Source organism: Herpailurus yagouaroundi, unplaced genomic scaffold, assembly GCF_014898765.1.
Source record: "Herpailurus yagouaroundi ecotype Mexico unplaced genomic scaffold, PumYag 100, whole genome shotgun sequence".
In the NCBI taxonomy this organism is placed as follows: Eukaryota; Metazoa; Chordata; class Mammalia; order Carnivora; family Felidae; genus Herpailurus; species Herpailurus yagouaroundi.
This window is the reverse complement of record NW_024412391.1, coordinates 90,080,773-90,101,987: the sequence shown is the minus strand read 5'-3', so window position 1 is coordinate 90,101,987 and position 21,215 is coordinate 90,080,773. Positions and strand designations below refer to the sequence as shown.

General features: G+C 44.6%; 1 protein-coding gene across 7 annotated transcripts in view; it reads right to left on the bottom strand.

The window, feature by feature from the left end:
• HECW1 (HECT, C2 and WW domain containing E3 ubiquitin protein ligase 1) overlaps nt 1-21,215 on the bottom strand; it is a 424,961-nt gene that overhangs the window by 293,756 nt on the left and 109,990 nt on the right. The window contains exon 2 of one of the 7 annotated variants that reach the window (XM_040473033.1): nt 6,897-6,954. The exons of 5 other annotated variants lie outside the window; for them this stretch is intronic. In XM_040473033.1, the coding sequence (XP_040328967.1) occupies nt 6,897-6,923 (27 nt within the window). In that variant the 5' untranslated portion in view covers nt 6,924-6,954. Of the gene's footprint in view, nt 1-2,487; nt 2,570-6,896; nt 6,955-21,215 lie in introns of those variants that run through there. One more of the 7 variants, XM_040473036.1, reaches the window with a different exon arrangement.

The window sequence follows — 21,215 nt, the reverse complement described above, 5'->3', positions numbered from 1 at the left end:
GTACTGATTTAGCATTTCCTGAATGGGCCTGACAGTCCGCATTTCCAAGCTCCCAGCTGATGCCAAAGCTACTGGTTCCTGGGTAGAGGCAACCTAGGGTGGCTACGGAGAGATCTACTCTCAGCAGAATGAGCACAGTCCTGTGAGTGAGGATCAGACTGCCCCTCACCGACAGGGATACTGACTGGGGCAAAATGTTGTAGCGGACACTCAGACATGTGCTTCTGACAGAAGGAAAGACATGTGCAACAGGGGCAAGGCATCACCCACAAAGAATCTATTATATCATTATGGAGTAAGGAAAGATTATTTAAGTGAAAATGACACTTATATACTGATTATGGGGGTTGCAAACATATGGTTATGAGAGTTACGTACACTTGCAAACATCCTGTATAAGTCAAATGAGTGAATTCTAGGCCAACCCTGGTTGATCCGGTTAAGAGAAGGAGGAGGACACTCCTGAACGCTGACATTCTTGGGAGCGAGCCAAGGATCCCAGGGCACGTGCCCCTTGAGCACCACTTCGAACTCAGGGGACGCGGCCTCTTGCAATTCCTGTGGTCACACTCTTACCAGGTAATGAGTGGCATCAGTCTCTGAAAAACCACATCAAACTGAAAGAAATGGTAACTGGAACAAAATAACATGCTTTGGCTAATTACATTTTGTGGGGGAGAGAAAGTCTGGGAAGGATCTGGGAGGCTGAACTGATAAAGGACAAAGGATGAAATAACTGGAGAGTGGGCAGGAGTGTAACGAACCCATCACTCCAAATCGTCTTAGTGACCTGCAACTGTCACCAATGAAGCAAGTGTCGACTGCACTGAGTCCCCTGCTCTGCTGGCCTATGTGAGACAAGGAAGGAGGAGAAAGCTCCATGGTGTCCGCCCAGTGAGGAATGGAATCAAATTTGGCATCAAAATGGGCTGAAGCCAGAGCTGCCTTCAGAGGCCAGCAGGAGGTGAGCTAAGTGGGAGCAGTGACAGTCAGAAGGTCATAGGCCCCCGACCTAACAGGGGCCCCCTCACTCAGCTCCTGAAAATTGCCGTCAAGCAGAATGTGGGTCATGTAATGTAAGAACTTTAGATTTTTTTCTTCAAAAGAGGCTCAGATTTTGAATTTTTATACAGAACTGTTTTTTTTTTTTTAATACTGCCATCTACAAAATCAAACTCTGTCCCAAAATAAAAACCACAACAACGACAAAAACACTGGTGGCCAAATAAAATAATCTTGTCAGGGAGTATAGAGGTGATGACCTCTGGGTTATGTTTTTATGCAAGTTCAGGGTCAGCATGGGCTTCTGGAGATCGTACCCAAAGGTGGGGTGCAATGGCCAAGCAGACAAACACAGGGTGTCCCTGGGGCCACTTTTCTCCACCTACCCTTACCCTGCTCTCTCTTTCCTCTTAGAACTTCCCAGTTCCTGACATCATATTGTATACTTACTTTAATTTCTGGTGCCTCCCCTCCCCCAACTAGAATGGAATCTTCATGAGGGCAGGGGCCTGTTTGTTCGCCGCTGTGTCTCCCACACAACAGGGTCTAGTACATAGTGTGGTCAGACCCTGCCCAATAAATACTTGCCAAGTGAATTATGAATGACTGTTGATGTCTCCATCTGCAGCATCCAAATCAGATGAGCCTGTCCCATAGGACCTTTATTCTGGGGTCTGACATCTAATTCCTAGCAGTTCATGACACCAGAGTGACACGGATCATCTATATCCAAAACTTCTACAGGGAATAAAATACTCTAAAACCCTACTTCTACTTTGTAAAAAAACAAAACAAAACAAAACCCCAAAAAATAAAACAAAACAAAAACAACCCTGCAAGAGACAAAGAAAAAAAATACATATCCACTCAGGGTATATACTTAGCTGTGATCATGAAAACACTGACTTACTGTTTGAAATCGCGTAAAACAAGGACCTTCGTTAAGAAAGCACAGCTAAGCAAACAAACCCAGAACCCACATCTGCTGACACACAGCACGGTACCCAGACAGCAGCAGGACACCAGCGATGCCGTGTTCTCGAAGAATTCCTTCTACACAATGCAAACGAGCAAAAGGGGATAGAAATCAGTACCAAGGGACTTCCTGTTCTTGCCGAAAAAGAAAATTCGGGTTCTAAATCCGGCACTACCGAGCAAGGGGGGCGTCTCATTTGTGGCTGCATATAAAGCTGGCACTCCCTTGCCTGAACTAAGGCACTTACTCCGTGCTACTTCAAACCAGCAAAGCTCAAAACAATTAGCTACTCGCACACGTTTTTGGCCAGCTGCTGTCTGAGGAAAACGGCCCTGCAACGTGCATGCCCTAGTTTAAACCAGTCTTTTGAGTTGCACACAAAAGCATCCTTCCCCTACCTGTCTCCCTCTCTCAAGTTGAGTCCACAAAGAGACTAGAAATACACTTCCCTTTAAGTGAGAGAAAAACATGTTTAAAGGACAGTCCAGACCTTTTATAAAAGCACTTACTTTGAAAGAACAGGACAGATTATGTATTCAAAACAAGACACCTTCTTAAGAGCAGACCGAGAGGTTGTCCAGTGCCACAGCCTTGCTCTGTGCTGGCAGCTCTGCTTCTGCTGGGCATGGTTCACAGAGAGAGTTGAGCCTGTGGGGCCTGGTCTGCTGGGGCTGCTGCGTCAGGATGACGCCTGGAACAATTATTGGGACAGGCTGTGGGCAAGTCAGCAGGACAGTTTTATTTCTGTGCTGAGATTGCTGCTTCCTCACGGGAAAATATTGGTGGCAGAGCTCCCCCCAGGTATCAGGCAGTGTCGATGCTCCCCAGATGATCCGAGTTCTGAGGGAGGCGAGGAGGGGGGTGCCTCCCCTGTTGGGGGGCAGAGGGCAAGCAGCCCCTACAGGAGGCCTCGTTCGTCAGATCAGGCCCCTTCCAGATTCACCCAAGGATCTGGTCTCCTTGACGTAGTGCCTTGACTCGGCCAAGGGCATGACTCAGCTCACCCACTAGCAGTGCTAGACTACACGGTTGTCTCATCATCCAGTAGAGCTGAATTCAAGGCAGTGACTGGAGAAGGGCTAGGGGGAGAGCCTGGTGGTCCCCAACTCAGTGAATCTAGAGGTTGTGGCTTCACGTGGCAGGAGATTTAGCGCTTATATCTTCAGTAGTTATTGCAGTACAGTGGTTAGGACTTCGGAACCTGAAATCTATGAGGGATGGAGGAGGTAGAGGAGGAAGGGGAGGAGGAGGAGGGAGAGGGGGAGGAGGGGCAGGAGGGGCGCAGTGGACATTTCAACTGAGTTCCCAAATCGATAAATGTAGAGAATTAATGATTCACTATTGCTGATTTTCTACTGGTGTCAAGATAACAAATTGTGGGGTGGAATTAAAGGCCTCCGATGACTTTTCATTTATGCCTGAGTAGCACTATAACTGAAAAGCAAGACTGAGAAACAGTGGGTATTTCAGTAAGCCAGCTGTGGGCTTCAGATGCTCAAGGATCCATACCTCCGTCTACTAATACATACATTCTAGATACAGAGCTTACCTCCAGCATGTAATGGGGTGGAGATAAGGTGTAGAAAACTTTGGGATCATTTTTCATTTGGAAGACTTATGTGAAAACACTCAAGTTATGAAGATATATGATTTCTTTTATCATACACAGTTTGGGGTCAAGGAGAATGAACAGACAAAGAATATTCTGTATCTGGAGCAGTATGTAATCATGGGCAGACGTGAAGCTGGTGGAGCAGGGTCTGACCCCAGGGCTTCCTTAAGCTCTGCCTCTCTGGACAATTTGGGATAGCAGCACACAGCCTCTCTGGGCTTCACGTCCTACATGAGAACTTTTTAAGATCCCTCAAGTCTTAATGCCCTACTCTTCCTAGTCCTGCCTTCTAGCACATACCCTGACACAGAGAGAAATCTAATGAGCCAAGTCTGTCTCCCTATTTCTTCCATTCTCCTCTCTCCCTCTGGGAAGGTGGTGAATTCCAGCAAAGAACCACATCTTCGTTCTGCCTCCCTATTCTAGCTGCTTCTGACCAAACTCTGAAAAGCCCAGAAGCACTGATTTTTCTAAAGTCTCTGGAGTGTGGGGCAAACAATAGAGATAAAGACTCATTGCTTATAGCAGACAACTCCTTCAGGTCCACCTCTGCTTATGAGGTGTGGTCATGATCTTCTCAGGGTGCCCTGAGCTTGGTGGGGGTCTCAAGGTCCTGGCTGTTCCCTATTCAACACAGGTGTTTCTGCAGACAGATTTGCTCCTGGGGGTCCCACTGGGCGGAAGACGGTCAGGCTGCAATTCCCAGCCCAATTCTACTTCCTTCTTTTTTCTTTCACAGGTGTTATTTCTCACTCGCACAACCAGTATCTATGTTCTAGGGGACCCAACAGACACAGAGGTGCTAGTCATCGCAATGTGTAAGTCCTAATGTCTATTTGTTTGCTTTTCCAAAAAGGACCTTTTACAGGCTTCAGGAAGCTTATCTTTAAGCAACAAGATCCTCTTTGTGCCCCAAAGATCTGCAGTGTAGATTTCTGTTCCACTCTCATTCACAGACACAGAGAGGCTGAGATCCCATCAATTTTCGCCAGCCGTTCTCAAACAGGGGTGCATATAAGAATCGCCCCCAGAGACTTTTTTCAAAATGCAGATGGCCAAGCTGCACACGCAAAGCTACAATTGGTGATGAGACAGACCCCTAGTCGGAACCACTAGTCTTAGTGTGAAATTCGGCCTCATCTGGGCTTCTTCGAGAGATGAGCATTCATCCTGCTGAGGATCATTCCAGAAGCTGAAAAGTATATCTGCACTAAATGGTCAGTTGAGTGACCCCTTATTCATCTCCAGATATTTTTATAAATCCAGCTAGTAATGGCAGACTTATTTTGGATCATGTTGAATGAATCTTGGAAAATATTACAGAAAGGCATAGGGCACCTTGGGATCATTTTCAGTTTTGAAGATGTAAACAAAAACCACAAAAGTAATGGGGCTGTAACATTTCCTTTATCATGCACTGTGGGGCAAGGAGTTTTGCACTGATTTTCCACAGAAACTGGAAATAAGGTTGCTGTATTCGGTCCCTTTAGGTTTCTAGTGTCATTGTTGTGTAGGAGGCTGTGGTTATGCTTACATTTCACAAACTAAGTCCTCTGGGACCACCAGTCCTGATCTCTGTCTTCTCCCTCCTGTTACTCAGGGAGAGCTCACTCACATAAATATCGAGGGAGAATATTTGGCCACCGTATTTCCCGGATCACTGAATACGATCCCCTGAGATTGTTTGCATGCACACTTAGCTTCGTGGTTACATTCAAGGCAGACCGTATATATCTGAAGAGGCGCATAAGCTGAGATTTTCTGGGACAGGAAAGCCCTAATTTTCCAATGATCCCCCTCCTGAAAAGAGGGAAGTGAGAACATTCTCCTAGAATGTAAAATGCATCCAAAACATATTTTTTACGACTTCCTCCTGTATCTTTATAGCCAAAGAGACAATTCAGAGTCCCAGGGGAATGTAAACAGACAAGAGCACTGTGCATTGGGGAAAGCATTCTCTTAGCAAAAGTCAAGCCTTCCCCACATGGGGAAAACTAGGGGATGGGTGGCTCAGTGAACTCAGAGAAATAAAGCAGCTGCTCGACAGCACAACAAACTCGGAGACACAACAGGAAAAAGTTTAACATTTAAAATTTGAAATTGCTGCCCTGTCACTGTCCCTGTACATTTGGCAGCACGTGATTAAGTAGTGATTAATGCTTCTTGAACACAACACTGAAAACGCTCATTCTCTAAGTGTGCTGCCTTAAACTTGCTAATTAAGATCGCTCCCTGTGAGCAAGTTGGAAACAGTGCCCCATGGTGGGAGAGAGGACCTCAGTCTGAAGATTTCTTGCCTCCTGTGAGCTGAAAAATGCCAAGATGCACACTGAACATCTCAGAGCTTTGGTCCCCTTACTGCAGGGCCATTTCAGGGATTAGCTGAATATGCATGTGGCTATGTTTAGCACATCTGCAAAGCACCATGCAGATGTGAGCTTTTAATTATTTTTTAAACAAAAGCCTCCTTTAAGGGTTGCCACAGTAGGGCCTGTGGATGGAGATTCCAGCTCACACAGGCACGGACCTGCTCCTCATTTACCCACCCAGAGACTCAGCAGTGACAGAGCCCTCTATACCCAGTTCCCTAGAACAGAAGACGGGAACAATGGCCATACCTACCTCTTCAGATTGTGGCAGGTAGAGAGGATTCATGTAGAAAAGCATCTAACACATATCATGACACAGAGTGTCCGGGTAATATAAGCTGTGATTATTGTAAACCAAGACTGTCACTGAAAGTTATAAGGCTGTGAGATATGGGAAGGAGGGGACTTGGCACAAAGTCTGCGGGGATCTGGGGAAAGCCCTTCCCAAGAGAGCCCTCCCCCCCAGCTACAAGAGCCCCCCTGCAATGAACTGGCAAACTCCTGGTGGCTGGCTTGACCGAGGCAGCAGGAGAGATTGCTGCTCTGGTCTCCAGGTGAATTTCCATGCATTCACATCAACTATAAGGCAATTCCCCACAGCCCAGCAGAGTGCTCCACTATAATTTGGGAAGGACCATCACAGAGTGCTCGTTTCCAGGTACAAATTCACTTGCGACAACTGTACGTTCACATCACACAAGGGAAACTTGACATGCAAAGAACATCATCTCAGAATGGAGCACAGTCAAAAAGGGGTAGATGCAGGTGGCAGGGGAGGGACGGGTGATGGATCTCAAATGTCCGAGCTGCGCTGGCGGGAGTTCCCGGGCAGGGCGACCACCGTGGCCTGTGGGCTGAGGCACATTCCATTATGAGTGGCGTGGGTTTATAATGGAATGACATGGATGGGTTCTTATAATCAGAAAAACACACTGACCTTCACACTACAGAGGTGCAGCAGCATAATGACCCACCACGTGCACGCGCATCAATTCCTGGGGAAAAGTCCAACGAGGTTAACTCAGCGTGTATCCCGAGCAAACAAAATCAGCGACATTACCCAAAAGAAGAATGCCGTGCCCCCACCCCCACCGAGGTACCTGGCTCAGGCAACCAACATGTAAAAGGAAAACTTACACGAGGATCACAATCATTTTCATAAAATTGACAAAAGGTAGCAAACAACATTCTTTTATGTCATGAGTCATTTGATTTAGATTTTAAAACTTAATGCTAAGGAGTGAGAATCACAGGACTAGAAAGAAATCTTTTTGTCCCTTTCAGAAAGCAAGGATTTGGTATGGGCTTGCGGGGAGGGGGAGATCTGTTTCCCCAGCCCTCTGAGAAAACTACCTAAAGACGTGCTTCCTCAGACATGCTCCACTTGTAAGACTCCCTCAACCACAAAGGAACCTGATCTATAGTTAAGCTGCTGGAAATATCACTGACTCATATCAGCGCAGTTACTCGGATGTGAAAGATTCAAGAGGAAGCAGTGTCCCTTACGTGCCCAGTAGAGTATTGCCCCAGATAGCCATCACTGGTCACAACGTCTGCACTTGAGTACAGAGAAACCATGTCAAAAATTAGGAGTTGAATGGAGACATGCCAGGCATAGGAAAATTGCTGACGGTATTCCACCAGGGTCCTATCAATCCCAGTGTCACTGTGGCTCATGGGTCTTTATTCTGATTAAGTTAACGTTGCTATGAAAGTAACTGATATGGTCTTATACTCCAGAAAAAAGTGGTATATGATATCAGCTTTCCAAAAACCCCAGTGAAACCTAAAGCTTTGCTGACAAATGGGTTTGGGTAAGAAACAAGTCGCAAGCTTGCATTCTGCATGTGTAGGTTATATTCTCAGCCCTGGTGTGAGCAGATTTGCATAAGGGAGAGTCAGAGAATTTAAGGTACACGTACTCATGTACTCAGATCCTGCTGTGTGCCCCCCACTACCACATGCCGGGCACTGCATGCCTTCTCAATGGTGAGGAAACAGCGTGGCGTTCACCCCTTTCCCTATGTCTGCTCTTCAGGCTTCCCCAGCCCTGCTCCATTTACAGGTTCTTCCTCACTCACCCTTTTCCATGTTGGAGGTCCTCAGACCCTCCCACATTCACACTAGGGGCCCATATTCCCTTCCATGGCCTCAATTACTCTCTTAACATTGACAATTCCCAAATTTCCCTGACAGCTCAAAGCTCTTGTCTGAGCTCCAAACCAACATCCACTGGGGCTTCTCACAGCCTCCAGACACAATGCAAAAGGAACTCAGGATCTTTATCCTTAAATCTGATGCTCCCCACCACAGCCCAGACTCAGTAACAATTCCTTCTCCACTGGGTCTCCCTGCCAGTAACTCTTTTTTCCCTGTCAATAACTTTTGCTACTACTTTTTTTTTTTTAATTTTTTTTTCAACATTTATTTATTTTTGGGACAGAGAGAGACAGAGCATGAACGGGGGAGGGGCAGAGAGAGAGGGAGACACAGGATCCGAAACAGGCTCCAGGCTCTGAGCTGTCAGCCCAGAGCCCGACGCGGGGCTCGAACTCACGGACCGCGAGATCGTGACCTGGCTGAAGTCGGACGCTTAACCGACTGCGCCACCCAGGCGCCCCTTGCTACTACTTTTTAACCATTCTAAGAATCCATTTCTACTCCTTCGTCATGGCCCAAGCTTCTCCCCTCCCCAGTCTAAGTCTCCCCACCCTGCCCATGCCCCATATACATTCTGTACAACAGGTAGAATGCTTATAAAAGGACATCAGATTGTGGCTTTAATGGCCTCACACTTTCTTTAGGCTAAAGTTTGAGGCAAGAGGAGACATTTCATACAAGCATGGAAAATGGATCTGGCCCTTCCTCCTCCCTGGCCCTACTGTCTGTCTCTCTCCACCCCATGCATGACATCCCAGTCACTTGGGGAGTTTTGCTCGGAGGTACTCCTCTTTTTCTGGGAGGTGTCAGTATGCTGTTCCCTCTGTCTGAAACATGCTTCCCTCAGTCCTCCTTCTCCACAACCTTTCGTCCTCGCTCCTCTGGGCTCCCCACCCAGAACAAATGTCCCTAGAACAATACCTGGTACTTACATTAGTGTCTTTGAAAATAATTCTAAAGAACTATTTGTGCATTTTGTTTAAAGTCAACCCGAAGTTCTGTGGGGGCCGGGCTACCGTCCTCAGTGCTGAGCACAGACCTGGAACACAGGCTTGCTCACCACGTGCAGTGAGAATAGGACAGATGAAAGAACTGCTGAACGATGGGGGACTAACATCTGTGCCCTTGAGGAATTCACAGTCTAGACTTTAGAAGACAGAAAAGAAGCCTCTTGATGCACCTGTCCTTAACCAAATGTTGATCTAATTAATCAAACATACACATGCGCATTTGAAGAGTAAGCAGAACAGAAAAAAAAAAAAAAGACCATTCAAATTACACGTTACCAATTTAGCACTTAACCTGGCGGAAGACTGGTTATTTTACTTTATAGTTTCCTGTAAATTGTTTTTTTTTTTTTACAGTTTACTAATAGTTTAGCAGCAAAACTTGACACTGGCAAAGAAGAATAGCAGAGTGAAGACTTTATAAGTAAAGTGAATGGGGATTAAAAAGGATCCAGCTCTAGATCCCCAAATCTCATGGCACCCCACCAGCCAGGACCTCCTGGATGGAACCTCCTCCATCAGGAATAAGCTAGAACCCAAGCAGGTTAAGGAATGAAATGGGGACCAAGTGACCGTCTACATGAACGCAACCAGGAAAGTGCTCTACTCTTTGCCTTTGGCCCATCCAGGCTTTACAGATCTGTCCACGCTCTTCAAAGATTTCAAGTGGAGGAAAAGACAATTGACAGTATTAAGGATCAACAAAGTTGTACCTTGTAAGTAACCTGAGATTAGATAATTCTTCCTTCAAATTCATGAGCATTTATATGAGGTTATATCCACTTCTCCCACTGCACTCCAGGGGCTAGGAACCTTAGGGACACTCTTGGAGTCCACCTTACAGGGCAACAGGAAAATCAAAGGGGAAGGACACCTTTGAAGACCACTGCAGCAGGGCCTGAGTCAGAAGCCCTAACAGCAGACAAGCACAGCCCTTGACAAGAATGCTCCTTCACGGTCCCTGATTCAGCCCTCTGAAGACCCAACATCCATGCAAGCGCCCTGGAAACTAACCCTCTGTCAGCCCCATTGTGGGAGTCAAGGCTGAAAGGCAGAACACTCTGCCACTGCTTCCAGGTCACGTGGGTGGAAGCTACCATTATTAAAAATCAAATAAACCATATAAAATGTTAATCCAGGGCCAGTATTGACCCTGCCCCTACCCAAATGAGTCAAGGTTGAAAACTAATAACAGAAAGCATACCACAGTGATTTATAATGTGCTAAAAAAATTTTTTTTTGTTTTGCTTTTCCCCTGTTCCTTTCCATCTGCATCTAGGAAGTAAAGGGTTTTGAGGAAGAGATCAATATCATTATGGGTGAAATGGATAAAAGGGAAAATCCTTTTTTTTTTTTGTAATTATAGAAACAATGTACATTTGGTATTTAAATTCCCAAACCATACAGACAGTACAATAAAAAGTCACTCATAAACCTACCCCTGAAGAAAGCTAGAGATTCTGGTTGGGAGTGGGTTTCTTCTTTCTAAGAAGTGGGTTGAAGGAAGCCTGGCCAAGGGGCCACCTTCATGGTGGCCCGGTCCCAGCAGGTCCCACTGGCCTGGGGGTGGGGATCCTGGAAAAGAAGCCCAGAGTTGCTGGCCTTCTGAGGAGGCCTGTGATATTTAAAAAGACTTTACAACTCACTTTAAGTGGATGTATCTGATATCCTCAGAAAGCTGGTCAACTAGCATAATCACTCCCCATAAAAGACTGCAATCATGTCTATCAATTATTTTAGGTTGTCCTCAGAATGGATGATTGACAATTAGGATCGACTGAATTCCAACAGGAGATGCCAAGCTGCACGTGGGCAGTTCCAAATACAACACGACAGACCCGCCTGCGAGGACAAATTAAGCTCAACTGTACGTGTTTTGAATGAGATTTTTTAAAGCTTATTTCTTCAGAATATTACATTCGCTGATTTAATAAGATGATTCTGGTTGAGAGCTCCCAGGAACATGCTGTGTCACCAGATCTTCCCTCGTGTTGTGTCCCAAAGGCAAGGAAGGTGTCCTCTGCTAACAGTCAGCGTTGACAGTGCATTGACACAAATGAATCTGGTCCTGTTACCAATTTTGTGACCATGAGGCTGGTGGGTGTCAGCACTACTGGGGGGCTAACCAGTCTGGCTTCATCTTGAGCTCCTTTCTTTCAGCCCCTTGTCTTGATGCCCTTTGCATCTTCAGGACATATAAGATTGACTATCACATGACCTTAAAGGAACTACTCTCCTTGAATTTGTCTTCCTGAGAGGAGGTGTCTTCATGAGCCACTACCTAAATCATCACTTCCTGTCATTAATGACTTATAATGCCTTCCAGATTCTCAGGCCCCACCACTCATATAGATCATCTCTCTTAAATTAAAAAAAAAGGCTTTGACAAACTGGCGAGACTTTTCTCAAAGAACACGGACTTGGTGGCAGAACCTGTGAGCCATTCATTTTTTATACTCACTTCAACAGCATATTTTTAATTTCATTTGTGCATATATTTTTCCAGGTCTCTAGCATAACTGTGACCAAATTTCTATCAATAGTGATGCACATATTGAAGAGGGCATCTCTTGAGATGAGCACTGGGTGTTGTATGGAAACCAATTTGACAATAAATTTCATATATTAAAAAAAGAAAAACAGCGATACACAGAGGGAAAATAAACATGTCTTGACTCCCAAGTTCACCAAACTTCCCCATTGACTATTTCTTCCCAACCTAATGGACTCATGCTGGTTCTAAGAAAGGCTGGCCCCGGAGACGGCCAGTTTGTCCTCACAGGGACAGTTCCAACTCCATGAGCAGACAACATAAATATGTGAATGCAGCCTCCTCCATCCAGCACCCTCTTCCTCAGACCCCAACTCTGAGCAGCAGAGGGGAAATGCCAGGAAGAGGCGTGCAGCTGAATCTGGTGGCCAAGGTGGTGAGGGCAGGGTGGAGGCAGCCCCCAGCAGCCCTCGCGCCAGGGTCAGTGTTCATGGCCCTGAGCTGGGTCCCCGCCTTACCACTTCCATCCTCCCCAGGGCTGAGATTTACTGCTGTTCAGCCCACGGCTGTTTGCTTTTCCTCAACCTTCATGTTCCAGCCGCAGGACATCTGTGACGGGGAAATTCTCATAACAGAGCTCCATACTTGACTAACTCCACAACAAAGCTGTCTTCTAAGAATAATAGCTGATCCAGGATGTTTTCATTAAAAACAGATTTCAGTGACAGACTATCAAAACATTTTCTTTGTACAATAAGCAATCTGATGGGGGCAGAATTATGCAAAACATATGGGCTTAACACTGCCCTCGGCAGCTAGGAGCTCATTTCCCCTGTTTTCAATAGCTTATTTGACTCACCCATCACGGGTATGTGCAGACTTTGTCCTGCACGGTGCTTTTTCATGCTCCAAGTGGCAGAAGAAAAAGGCTGGTGAACTGCATTTCTGCCTCTGTTTCCAAAATCTGTCACCAGTGGTCTTAGAGGGGTGGGGCTTGCTTGTATCCTTAGAGAGTCAGAGTTGTTCATTTATTAACCATTCACCACTTGCCTGGCATCATTTTGGCATTGGAAAAATGCCATCGTGAAAGCTAATATCTAGTATTTCTATGGCTTCCAATGTGCCAGGCCCCGTTCTAAGTGCTTTACCTATAGAACTCCCTAACCCTCGCAGTCGCCCCAGAGGCAGTTGCTATGACTGTCTGCATGTTATAGGTGAGGAAACAGAAGCATGGAGAGGTTATGTAACTTGCCAAGTATCACACAAAGAATAAAGAGCAGGGCCAGGACTCAGACCCGGGCATTGGGGCTCTGGAGCGCATACATACCTGGTCCCTGCCCTAAAGGAACCAACACACGGACCCATCACCTGAGTATGCAAGACGTCTTGGGTCACTGAATTTAAGAGTGGAGGGGGGTCTGGGCAGTCCTTGCTCAGTGTTGAAAAGTTATTTTTGTCGGTAATACCTTTATGACACTAATGGGGATATACCTCCTGGAACCCTGTTCTCCTCAGTTAAACACCTTGTTTGCCCTGTTCTTTTTTATTTTTTAGTCTAGTTTCCACTTCATAGCCTAATTCTTCTGAAACTTATCTTTGTGTATGGTTTATAACAGTTGCCGTCTCCTTCATTTTTGGTTTTGACCCTTACAAATAGTTTTCCAAGGGCTATGTGTTAAGAAATCGTTTAATATATTAGAAATCACTAAACTTTTTAATAAACTCATATGTATTGCAAGAGTCTCAATCTCTTTGATTGTCCTTTCTCTTCCTATACTGACACATTAAGTTTTCAGGTTTGTGTGTATGTGTGTGTGTACATGTACCCAGAGTCAAACATATACACTTATTTACTATATATGTATGACAATTTATCACATTGGATAGCACAAGTACCCCCTTTGTTAATTTTTGAAATATATTCTTCTCAAAAATCTCCTAACAATGCTTGCATTCTTATTTGTCTAGAATCTGGAGAACCAGGGTTGCTGTGGACGCAAGCTAGGCATGGGGAAATGCCATAAGAGCCCTATGTTTATCACAAGGCACTGACAAGGTGTGTTTATCACAAGGCACTGACAAGGCAGGAACCAGGGGAATGTTTGCAATACCCACACAGAGGATTCCCACCGAAGATTCAATGGAACTCAATCCTTACACTCAACTGGCCACATTCTAGAACATGAAAATCCCCTGGATCTTGTCAGTGGAATTAAGTTAAACTAACAGATGAATATGATAAGGGTTTGTACGTTAAGTTATTCCAACCCAGAGCATGATCTGTTTCTCCACTTATTAAATTCCTATTTTGTTTTTTTAAAAATTAGCATTCATAGCTTTCTTCACGCAGGTCCCACAAAGTCCTTGCTATTTGCAGTTCAGGTTTTCTTTGTTAAGACTGCAAGATGGTTTCTAAAATTATCATGGGTTTGGGCCAATGGATGCCTTTCTAATTCTGCATGTTTTATGATTATGGCACTCTATTCCCTTCCTTTTCCTTCAGATTCTTGTTATCAGCCTAGTCTTCATGCTCACGTTTTATCATGTTTTATTACATGTGGGGCCAAATATCAACATGTTTGCTGGTCTGGGGTTCATCACCAGCCAGGAGGGCAGACTCCTACCTACATTCCCCAGTACAAAGGGCCAACATTTCCTTCCCTCCAGCCACTCTTGAGGTCGAGGCAGGTGGTTCTCTGTAGGGTTCCCCCAGGGAGTGAGCTCTACCTTCCTACAGTGTCCCAGAGGGAGAGCTCTGGAACCGCTTGGGCAAGGCTCTGCCTGGTTCCAGGTGAGGGCTCTCCCTTACCCAGGTCTTCTCCCTGCAGGTGTGCTGAGGCTGGGCTTGCATGTATCACGGTGGTCAAGGCTTGAGTCAGGACCATGGCTCTAGCAGGGATTGATCTGATTTGCTGATCAATCTTGAGCCAACAAGATTAGGTGGACCAACAGGACCTTACTTTGGGTCTGCTGCCTAAACCTGGATAGTCACAAAGTGACCTAACATTTGTTTTCATCTCTTGTGCATCCATTTCTCTCTAGGGCCTCATGTGGAGGAGTCTTTTCATTCCGTCATATATCCAACAAGTGTTCATTGAGGGCTAACCACACACCAGGCACTGGAGATGAGGAGGCATTGTTAGTTACCATCACAGACTACGAGCCTGGCTGTGCAGCTTATGTTTGAGAGGAGATAGCAACAAAAAAGCCCCCTGGAAATAAATAAGTAAAATACACATGTTAGAGGGTAGGAAATTTTAAGGCAAAATAATAAATGAGAAATGAAATGTTAAGATATAGATAGGAGGTGGCATTTTAGATTGGATTTCTCAAAGGAAACAAGATTTGGAGTAAAGAACAGAAGGAAGAAAAGAAAGTGTCCAAGGAAATGTCTAGGGAAAGATGGTTCTGGTCAGAGAGAACAAGTGCAAAGGTTCTGAGGTGGAAAGTGCCTTTTTTTCGTTCTTTGTTTCCTTGTTTTGAGAAACAGCAAAGAGGCCAGTGTGGCCAGAGCTAAGAAACCAGAGGGGAGAATGGTAGGAAATGAAGTTGAAGATGTAGCATGGGGCTGGGTGGTGCCAGGTTTCCTTGTTCAGTGGGAGTGCTCTGGTCTCCACACTAAGCGGGGTGGGGAATCACTGGAGAGCTCCGAGCAGGGAAGTGACGCGACCTGGCTGGCAATGAGCAGAGTGTCTCTAGCCGCAGGTTTAAGACCACACTGAAGGAGAGGCAAGGGAGGAGGTTGGGACAGCTTGCAAGAATCCAGCACGGACACAAAGGTGGCATGAGCAGTGGGAGGGTGAGAATTCGGTCAGAATTCTGGAGAGTGGAGCATTGTCATGGGCAAGGCTGTATTACATTTCATTTGTAATGCCTCTAGCTAAGCTTCTTTCATCGAGCAGCCATTTCATCACATGCAGCTCTTGCAGACTGAAGGGGATGCTTGCCGCGGCTTACCTGCTCATCTACCTGCAATGAAACTTCCTGCTGGAGAGTAAGAAGCAGCTTCTCTTTCCCTTGCCAGACACCGTAACCTGTTTTTATGTCTCTCTGCAAATCTTTTATCATGGTCATCAGAGCTCCCGTTGTGCCCATTGTATCTCTAAGTCCACTTCTAGCTCCACTGCATTTTGGGGAGGGGAGGACCCCAAATGAAAACAGGAAGAGAGGAGCAAATGGAGGCCAGGATGTGGGTTGGGGCTGGCCCAGAGCTACAGAGGGCAGGTGGAATGTGCAGCCTGGCAGAGGTCTAGCCCTGGTCTTCCAGGCCCCAGTCACACCCTGTGTCCTAGAAATCAGTCCCGGAGACAGATATATCGATCACTATTTCTAGGCTCCAGAGCACTATCATTTGGTATCATTTCGGAAACTTTTCACAAAATTATGTTCATAGAAGTTGTACTTGGGGGAGGGAGATGCATCCAGTGACCTCCATCACTACCAGTCAGTCAGTCTGGTAGCTGAATATCACCGCCATCTCCTTCAGTGCACTGGCTAACATTTTAAGACTCTACAGACACACAGAAGAGTTTCTCAGACATTGAAAAACAAGCAATATCAGCTTTCCTTTGAACATACGATCCATAAGATATTGAATCCATAGGCATATGCTGACCCTGATATATGTGACTGTGTGTCACTTATCTTTTCCACAACAGCATCTCAAAAGCCCTGGGGAATAAATGTAAGCCAGTTGTGTCACTCGATGCTAAGATGTTGAGGGCTCATGAGGCAAGAAAAATTATAATATCCAAGTTGCAGTTTCTTCAGTAACTTTACTTTCTTCACATTGATGGTGTGTATAAACATGAACAGTTTCCAGATGTAATATATAACCCAATAATGTCCACCAGCTGGGATAGGAAGACAAGTGTTAGATTTTCACTCTGGTCTCAGAATTTCAGCCAGAGAATATTCACCTACCAAGAACTGTGAACCAGAGGGGTTCTCATCTCCACCTCTGAAAATGTGGGTCTACTAAAACTTAACAACAAAACTCAGAACATTAAAAAGCACGAGTGTTGGGAAAAATACTCTATGAATATTATCATGTCTCTGGTCGTTAGGGGTTTCTGAGCAAAGAGCACTGATACCTGGGTTTGGGGGTGATTCATGGCCACCCTAAAGGTAGAGACCTCTGGAAAGATGTAATCCCACCTCCTCTGGAAGCATCTGTTTACATGCAGGTGTGTAAGCCCAGAGTCTTTTGGTTCCTCTCCTCGGAAAGGATTTCATTATATTCCAGAACAAAGGTCTTTCTTCCTTTCTGCAGAGAGGAAGGCAGCCAAATATTCCAGTAGCACCTATATAAACTCTGGAATTCATAACTTCAGGGATCTCTCCTGTGGCACAAACCTCTGCCTGCACGGGGGACATCTGGCTCCTATCACGTCATCCCATGGGGATGGTAAGATGGCCAAGAAATCAGTCTGTCACTGATCCTAAGACCTCATGTTTTCTGTCAGAATAAATGAATACAAGTAGATGTTTAATTTAACAATGGAAGGAGAGTTGGCTGTGACAGTAACACCACTTGCTATTAAACAGTGCATTATGATGCCCCTCAATCATTCCATTCACCTCTGTGGGGGGAATCAAACATCTCTGTCTGCCACGAGACTTGCTCATGCTGCCTGTAGGAAGACCATATACATCCACCTCACATGCTGCGAACGTGGTCATGGAATATGTAAAATGCTCTGGCCAATTACACGTGATGTTCACTTCCGAGCAAGAAGTTTTACGAGGTGTCATGGGTTTACACCAACCCCCTTGCTCCTGTTCTCTCCCCAACAACAGCATGTGCCAGTTCTAGACTAGGCCTCCAGCCTATGCCTCAGAAACCCAACCCACAAACTGAAGGACAGCAGCAGCTGACCCACAGGCTCCATGTGATATGAGGGAGAAATAAACATTTGTAGCAGAAGGATGTTTATTTCACAGCCTACCTGGGAAAAGCACATTGTGTGGATTGTTTCACAACATAACCAGCAAAGGCAGACTAACACAGCCTCACACCAGTCTCCATTTCTACCCCCTTCTTGAACTGGACCCCACTGCTCAATGGAAGGGGGCACATCCAGATTCTTCTGCGCCAACCAGCACTCGGCATTCCCCTTCTCTGAAAGGGGACCTTCTCTGAAAGAAAGGTTTTCAGTTTCATGAGTCAGGGAGAGGTTTCAGCACCAACATAAACTCGTGAGGCGGCAAGGATCGAAGACACATCTTCCTTCTCTCCTGTGTCCCATTCAAACCATCCCATTCTACCAAATCCTCTACTTTCTGTTTCGGGTACTTGCTGGTTTCACTGCACTTTCAAGCTCTTTACAATGACTTTCCCCTAGTAACTGTCAACTCTCAGGTCAAATTTCTCCCGGTAGTTATCATGTCAGGACTCATATTGTATCCTCCCCTCCTCGATATTTCCCACAAAGAAAATAATCTTTGCTAACAAGGGAGAATGTTGGATTCCACTCTGTGGCGGCAGTGCTGTTTTGCTGATAAAGGCTCATAGTTAAATTCTTGTATTTACTACTTTTTTTCCTCAAAGCATAAAAAAAAAACAGGGAAATAAGTCTCTTGCACCATCCAAAGGCTACATTTCCTACTTGAATCTGCTGTCTTGACTCTTTTTCAATCTCCCAGCTGGCAAACACAAAGTCCCCTTTAGGGCACTAACACAATTACAAAATTGGAGTTTAACAGACTTAAACGGGGTCCTCCTGGAGGCATTTACACTTTAGAGTAAGAGCAGTCTGAGATCATAGCAGCTGGGATGGGGAGGCAGGAGGAGGGAGAAGACCTGCCAGGAGAGGTTAGTGTCTTGTCTCTTTTCACTGTCTACCATGGCCGGGAGGGGCTGCTGACGAACCATAACCAGGGAATGTTAGAGATTGCTCATTCTACACCAAAGAGCTTTAAGGACCTGAAATTTACAGACTTAATGAAATAGGTCACTGCTTCGTCTTCCCTATCCAGAATCTCATAATTTAAGGAATAATAGGGCAGAACTTCAACGTGATTTTAACAGCAGCACACTGAGCAAATGGGGCAACATGTGTTGGTACAAATCAATTTGGTGAATCCGCATCATGTGTAAGGACCACAGGGATGCTTTTAGGGTTGTAAATAGCCAGAAAGAAAGAGTGGTGTTGAAAGGATTGTGATGGGAGAGACAGATGGTTCCCAGATGTGGAACAGGCAGAAGGGCAGAGGGAGGCAGAGAAGCCAGAGTTTAAGTCTGATTCTGCCACTTTCCGGCTCTGGGATCTTGAGCAAGTTACTCAGTCTCTCCAAATGTCAGAGTTCCCGCTTGTACATGAGGATTATGATTGCATCTACTCCATAGTGCTGTTAATAGATTTAGGGAGGAAAATATACGGCAAGTACCAGACCCATGGCCCCTACAGGACCAAGAGAGACAGAGAGCTCAGTATCAAGAAAGGAGGGTGAAGTTCAGGACATGAGCGGCCTTCTCACTCCAGCCAGGGCCCTAAAGAAGTACTAATGCTCAGCTGAGCCTGCAAGCACCTGGCCACTTTCTCCTTTATTGTTTTTCTTTATTTTCTTTTTTTTTCCATGTTGGCATACTTCCAGACTTGAAGTTGCAAGAATATTACAATGAATTCCCTAATATATTTCAGACAGATTCTCCAAATGCTAATAATGTTAATATTTCTCTCTCCCTCTGCCTGTGTGTGTGTGTGTATATACATACATACACATTCATGCATATATACATATGTAATCTATATAATTATGCATATTGATATGTGTGCATGTCTAATTTTTTTCTGAACCATTAAAAAGTCATCTGTAGACTCTTTACTCCTAGTTTGGTGTATCTTTCCTAAAAACAAAAAATTATTTTATAACTTATTATTTTATAACTATGGTATAATTATAAAAGTTAGGAAATTAACATTGAATCTACAGAACTTATTCAGATTTCACCAGTGTTTTCAATAATATCATTTATGGCAAAGGAAAATCCAAGATCCCAGATCACGGATCTTTCTGCATATTTCATGATACTGATAGTCTTCCAGGGTAAAGACCAGTGATTTTGTAGAATGTCCCTCACCTTAAGTTTGCCTGATGTTTCCTTGTGATCAGTTCCAGGCTCTGTTTTTTGGGCCAGAACACCAAAGAAGTGGTGCTGAATTCTCCATCCACCATATTCAGTGATAGTGGGCTATCACTACCCCATTTCTGATGTTAGCTTTAATTACTTAGATAAGGTGATATCTGCCAGGCTTCTACACTGTAAAGCTATTTTATCCTTTGTAATTAATAGCTATCTTGTGGAGAGATATTTGGAGATTATGTAAATACACTATTACTTCTTAAACTTTCACCCACTTCTTCTAGCATCCATTAATTATTTTTGCCTGAATCAGTTATTATCTTGATGGTCCTTGCCCATTTCTTACAGAGGTTTTAATTCTGTCTTTTGAGGAATACTTTCCATGGCAATGAATTTTATGAGACTCACCAATGCTGCTATACCGCAAAGCATCTTTCCAAAACATGAGTTCCTGCCTGATGTCAGCTCATTGCAAAGACTTTAATTTAGGAAAGGTGGCCATGACCAACACTAGGAAAACATTTTATTTGCCAGAAAGTCTTCTAGACTTCAATTATAATAGACATTTCACATTTGGTTTCCACATAGCACCTTCCTTCCTTCCTTCCTTCCTTCCTTCCTTCCTTCCTTCCTTCTTTCCTTTAATTATGAAAGAAACTCATAAGAAAGTGTGGGAAATGTGAAAGCAATCAAAAACATAAAACAGAAAAAGCGACACCCATAAGCCAGAATCTAACACTATAAACCAATTTGCTATGTTCTTTGCCATCATCTCTTTCCTATTACTTTATCCTAAGACACACTGGAAAAATGTCTATTCGTGCTTTCTGCCCATTTCTTCAAAGGGGCACTGCACACCAATGTTTACAACAGCAGTATCAAGAATAGCCAAATTATGGAAAGAACCCAGATGTCCATCAACTGAAGAACAGATAAAGAAGATGCAGTATATATATACAATGGAATACAACTCGGCAATGAAAAAGAATGAAATCTTGCCATTTGCAACAATGTGGATGGAACTAGAGGGTATCATGCTAAGCGAAATAAGTCAGAGAAAGACAAATATCATATGATTTCACTCATACGTGGAATTTGAGAAATGCAACAGATGAACCAGACGAACAAAGGGGAAGGAAAGGAAAAATAAGATAAAAACGGAGAGGAAGGCACACCATAAGAGACTTTTAAACACAGAGAACAAACTGAGGGTTCTTGGAGGGAAGGGGAGCGGGGGGGATGGGTTAAGTGAGCAATGGGCATTAAGGAGGGCACTTTTTGGGATGAGCCCTGGGTATCATACGTAAGAGATCAATCACTGGGTTCTACTCCTGAAGCCAAGACTACACTGCATGTTAACTAACTTGAATTTAAATGGAAAAAAAAAAGACACATTGAATATATAATTTTGCATTCCAATTTTTCAATAAAATGTAAACATTTCCAATGTTGTCAAAAATTTTTTTCATAAATAAATCTTAATGGATGCTCTTTAGAAATATGGTATAATGG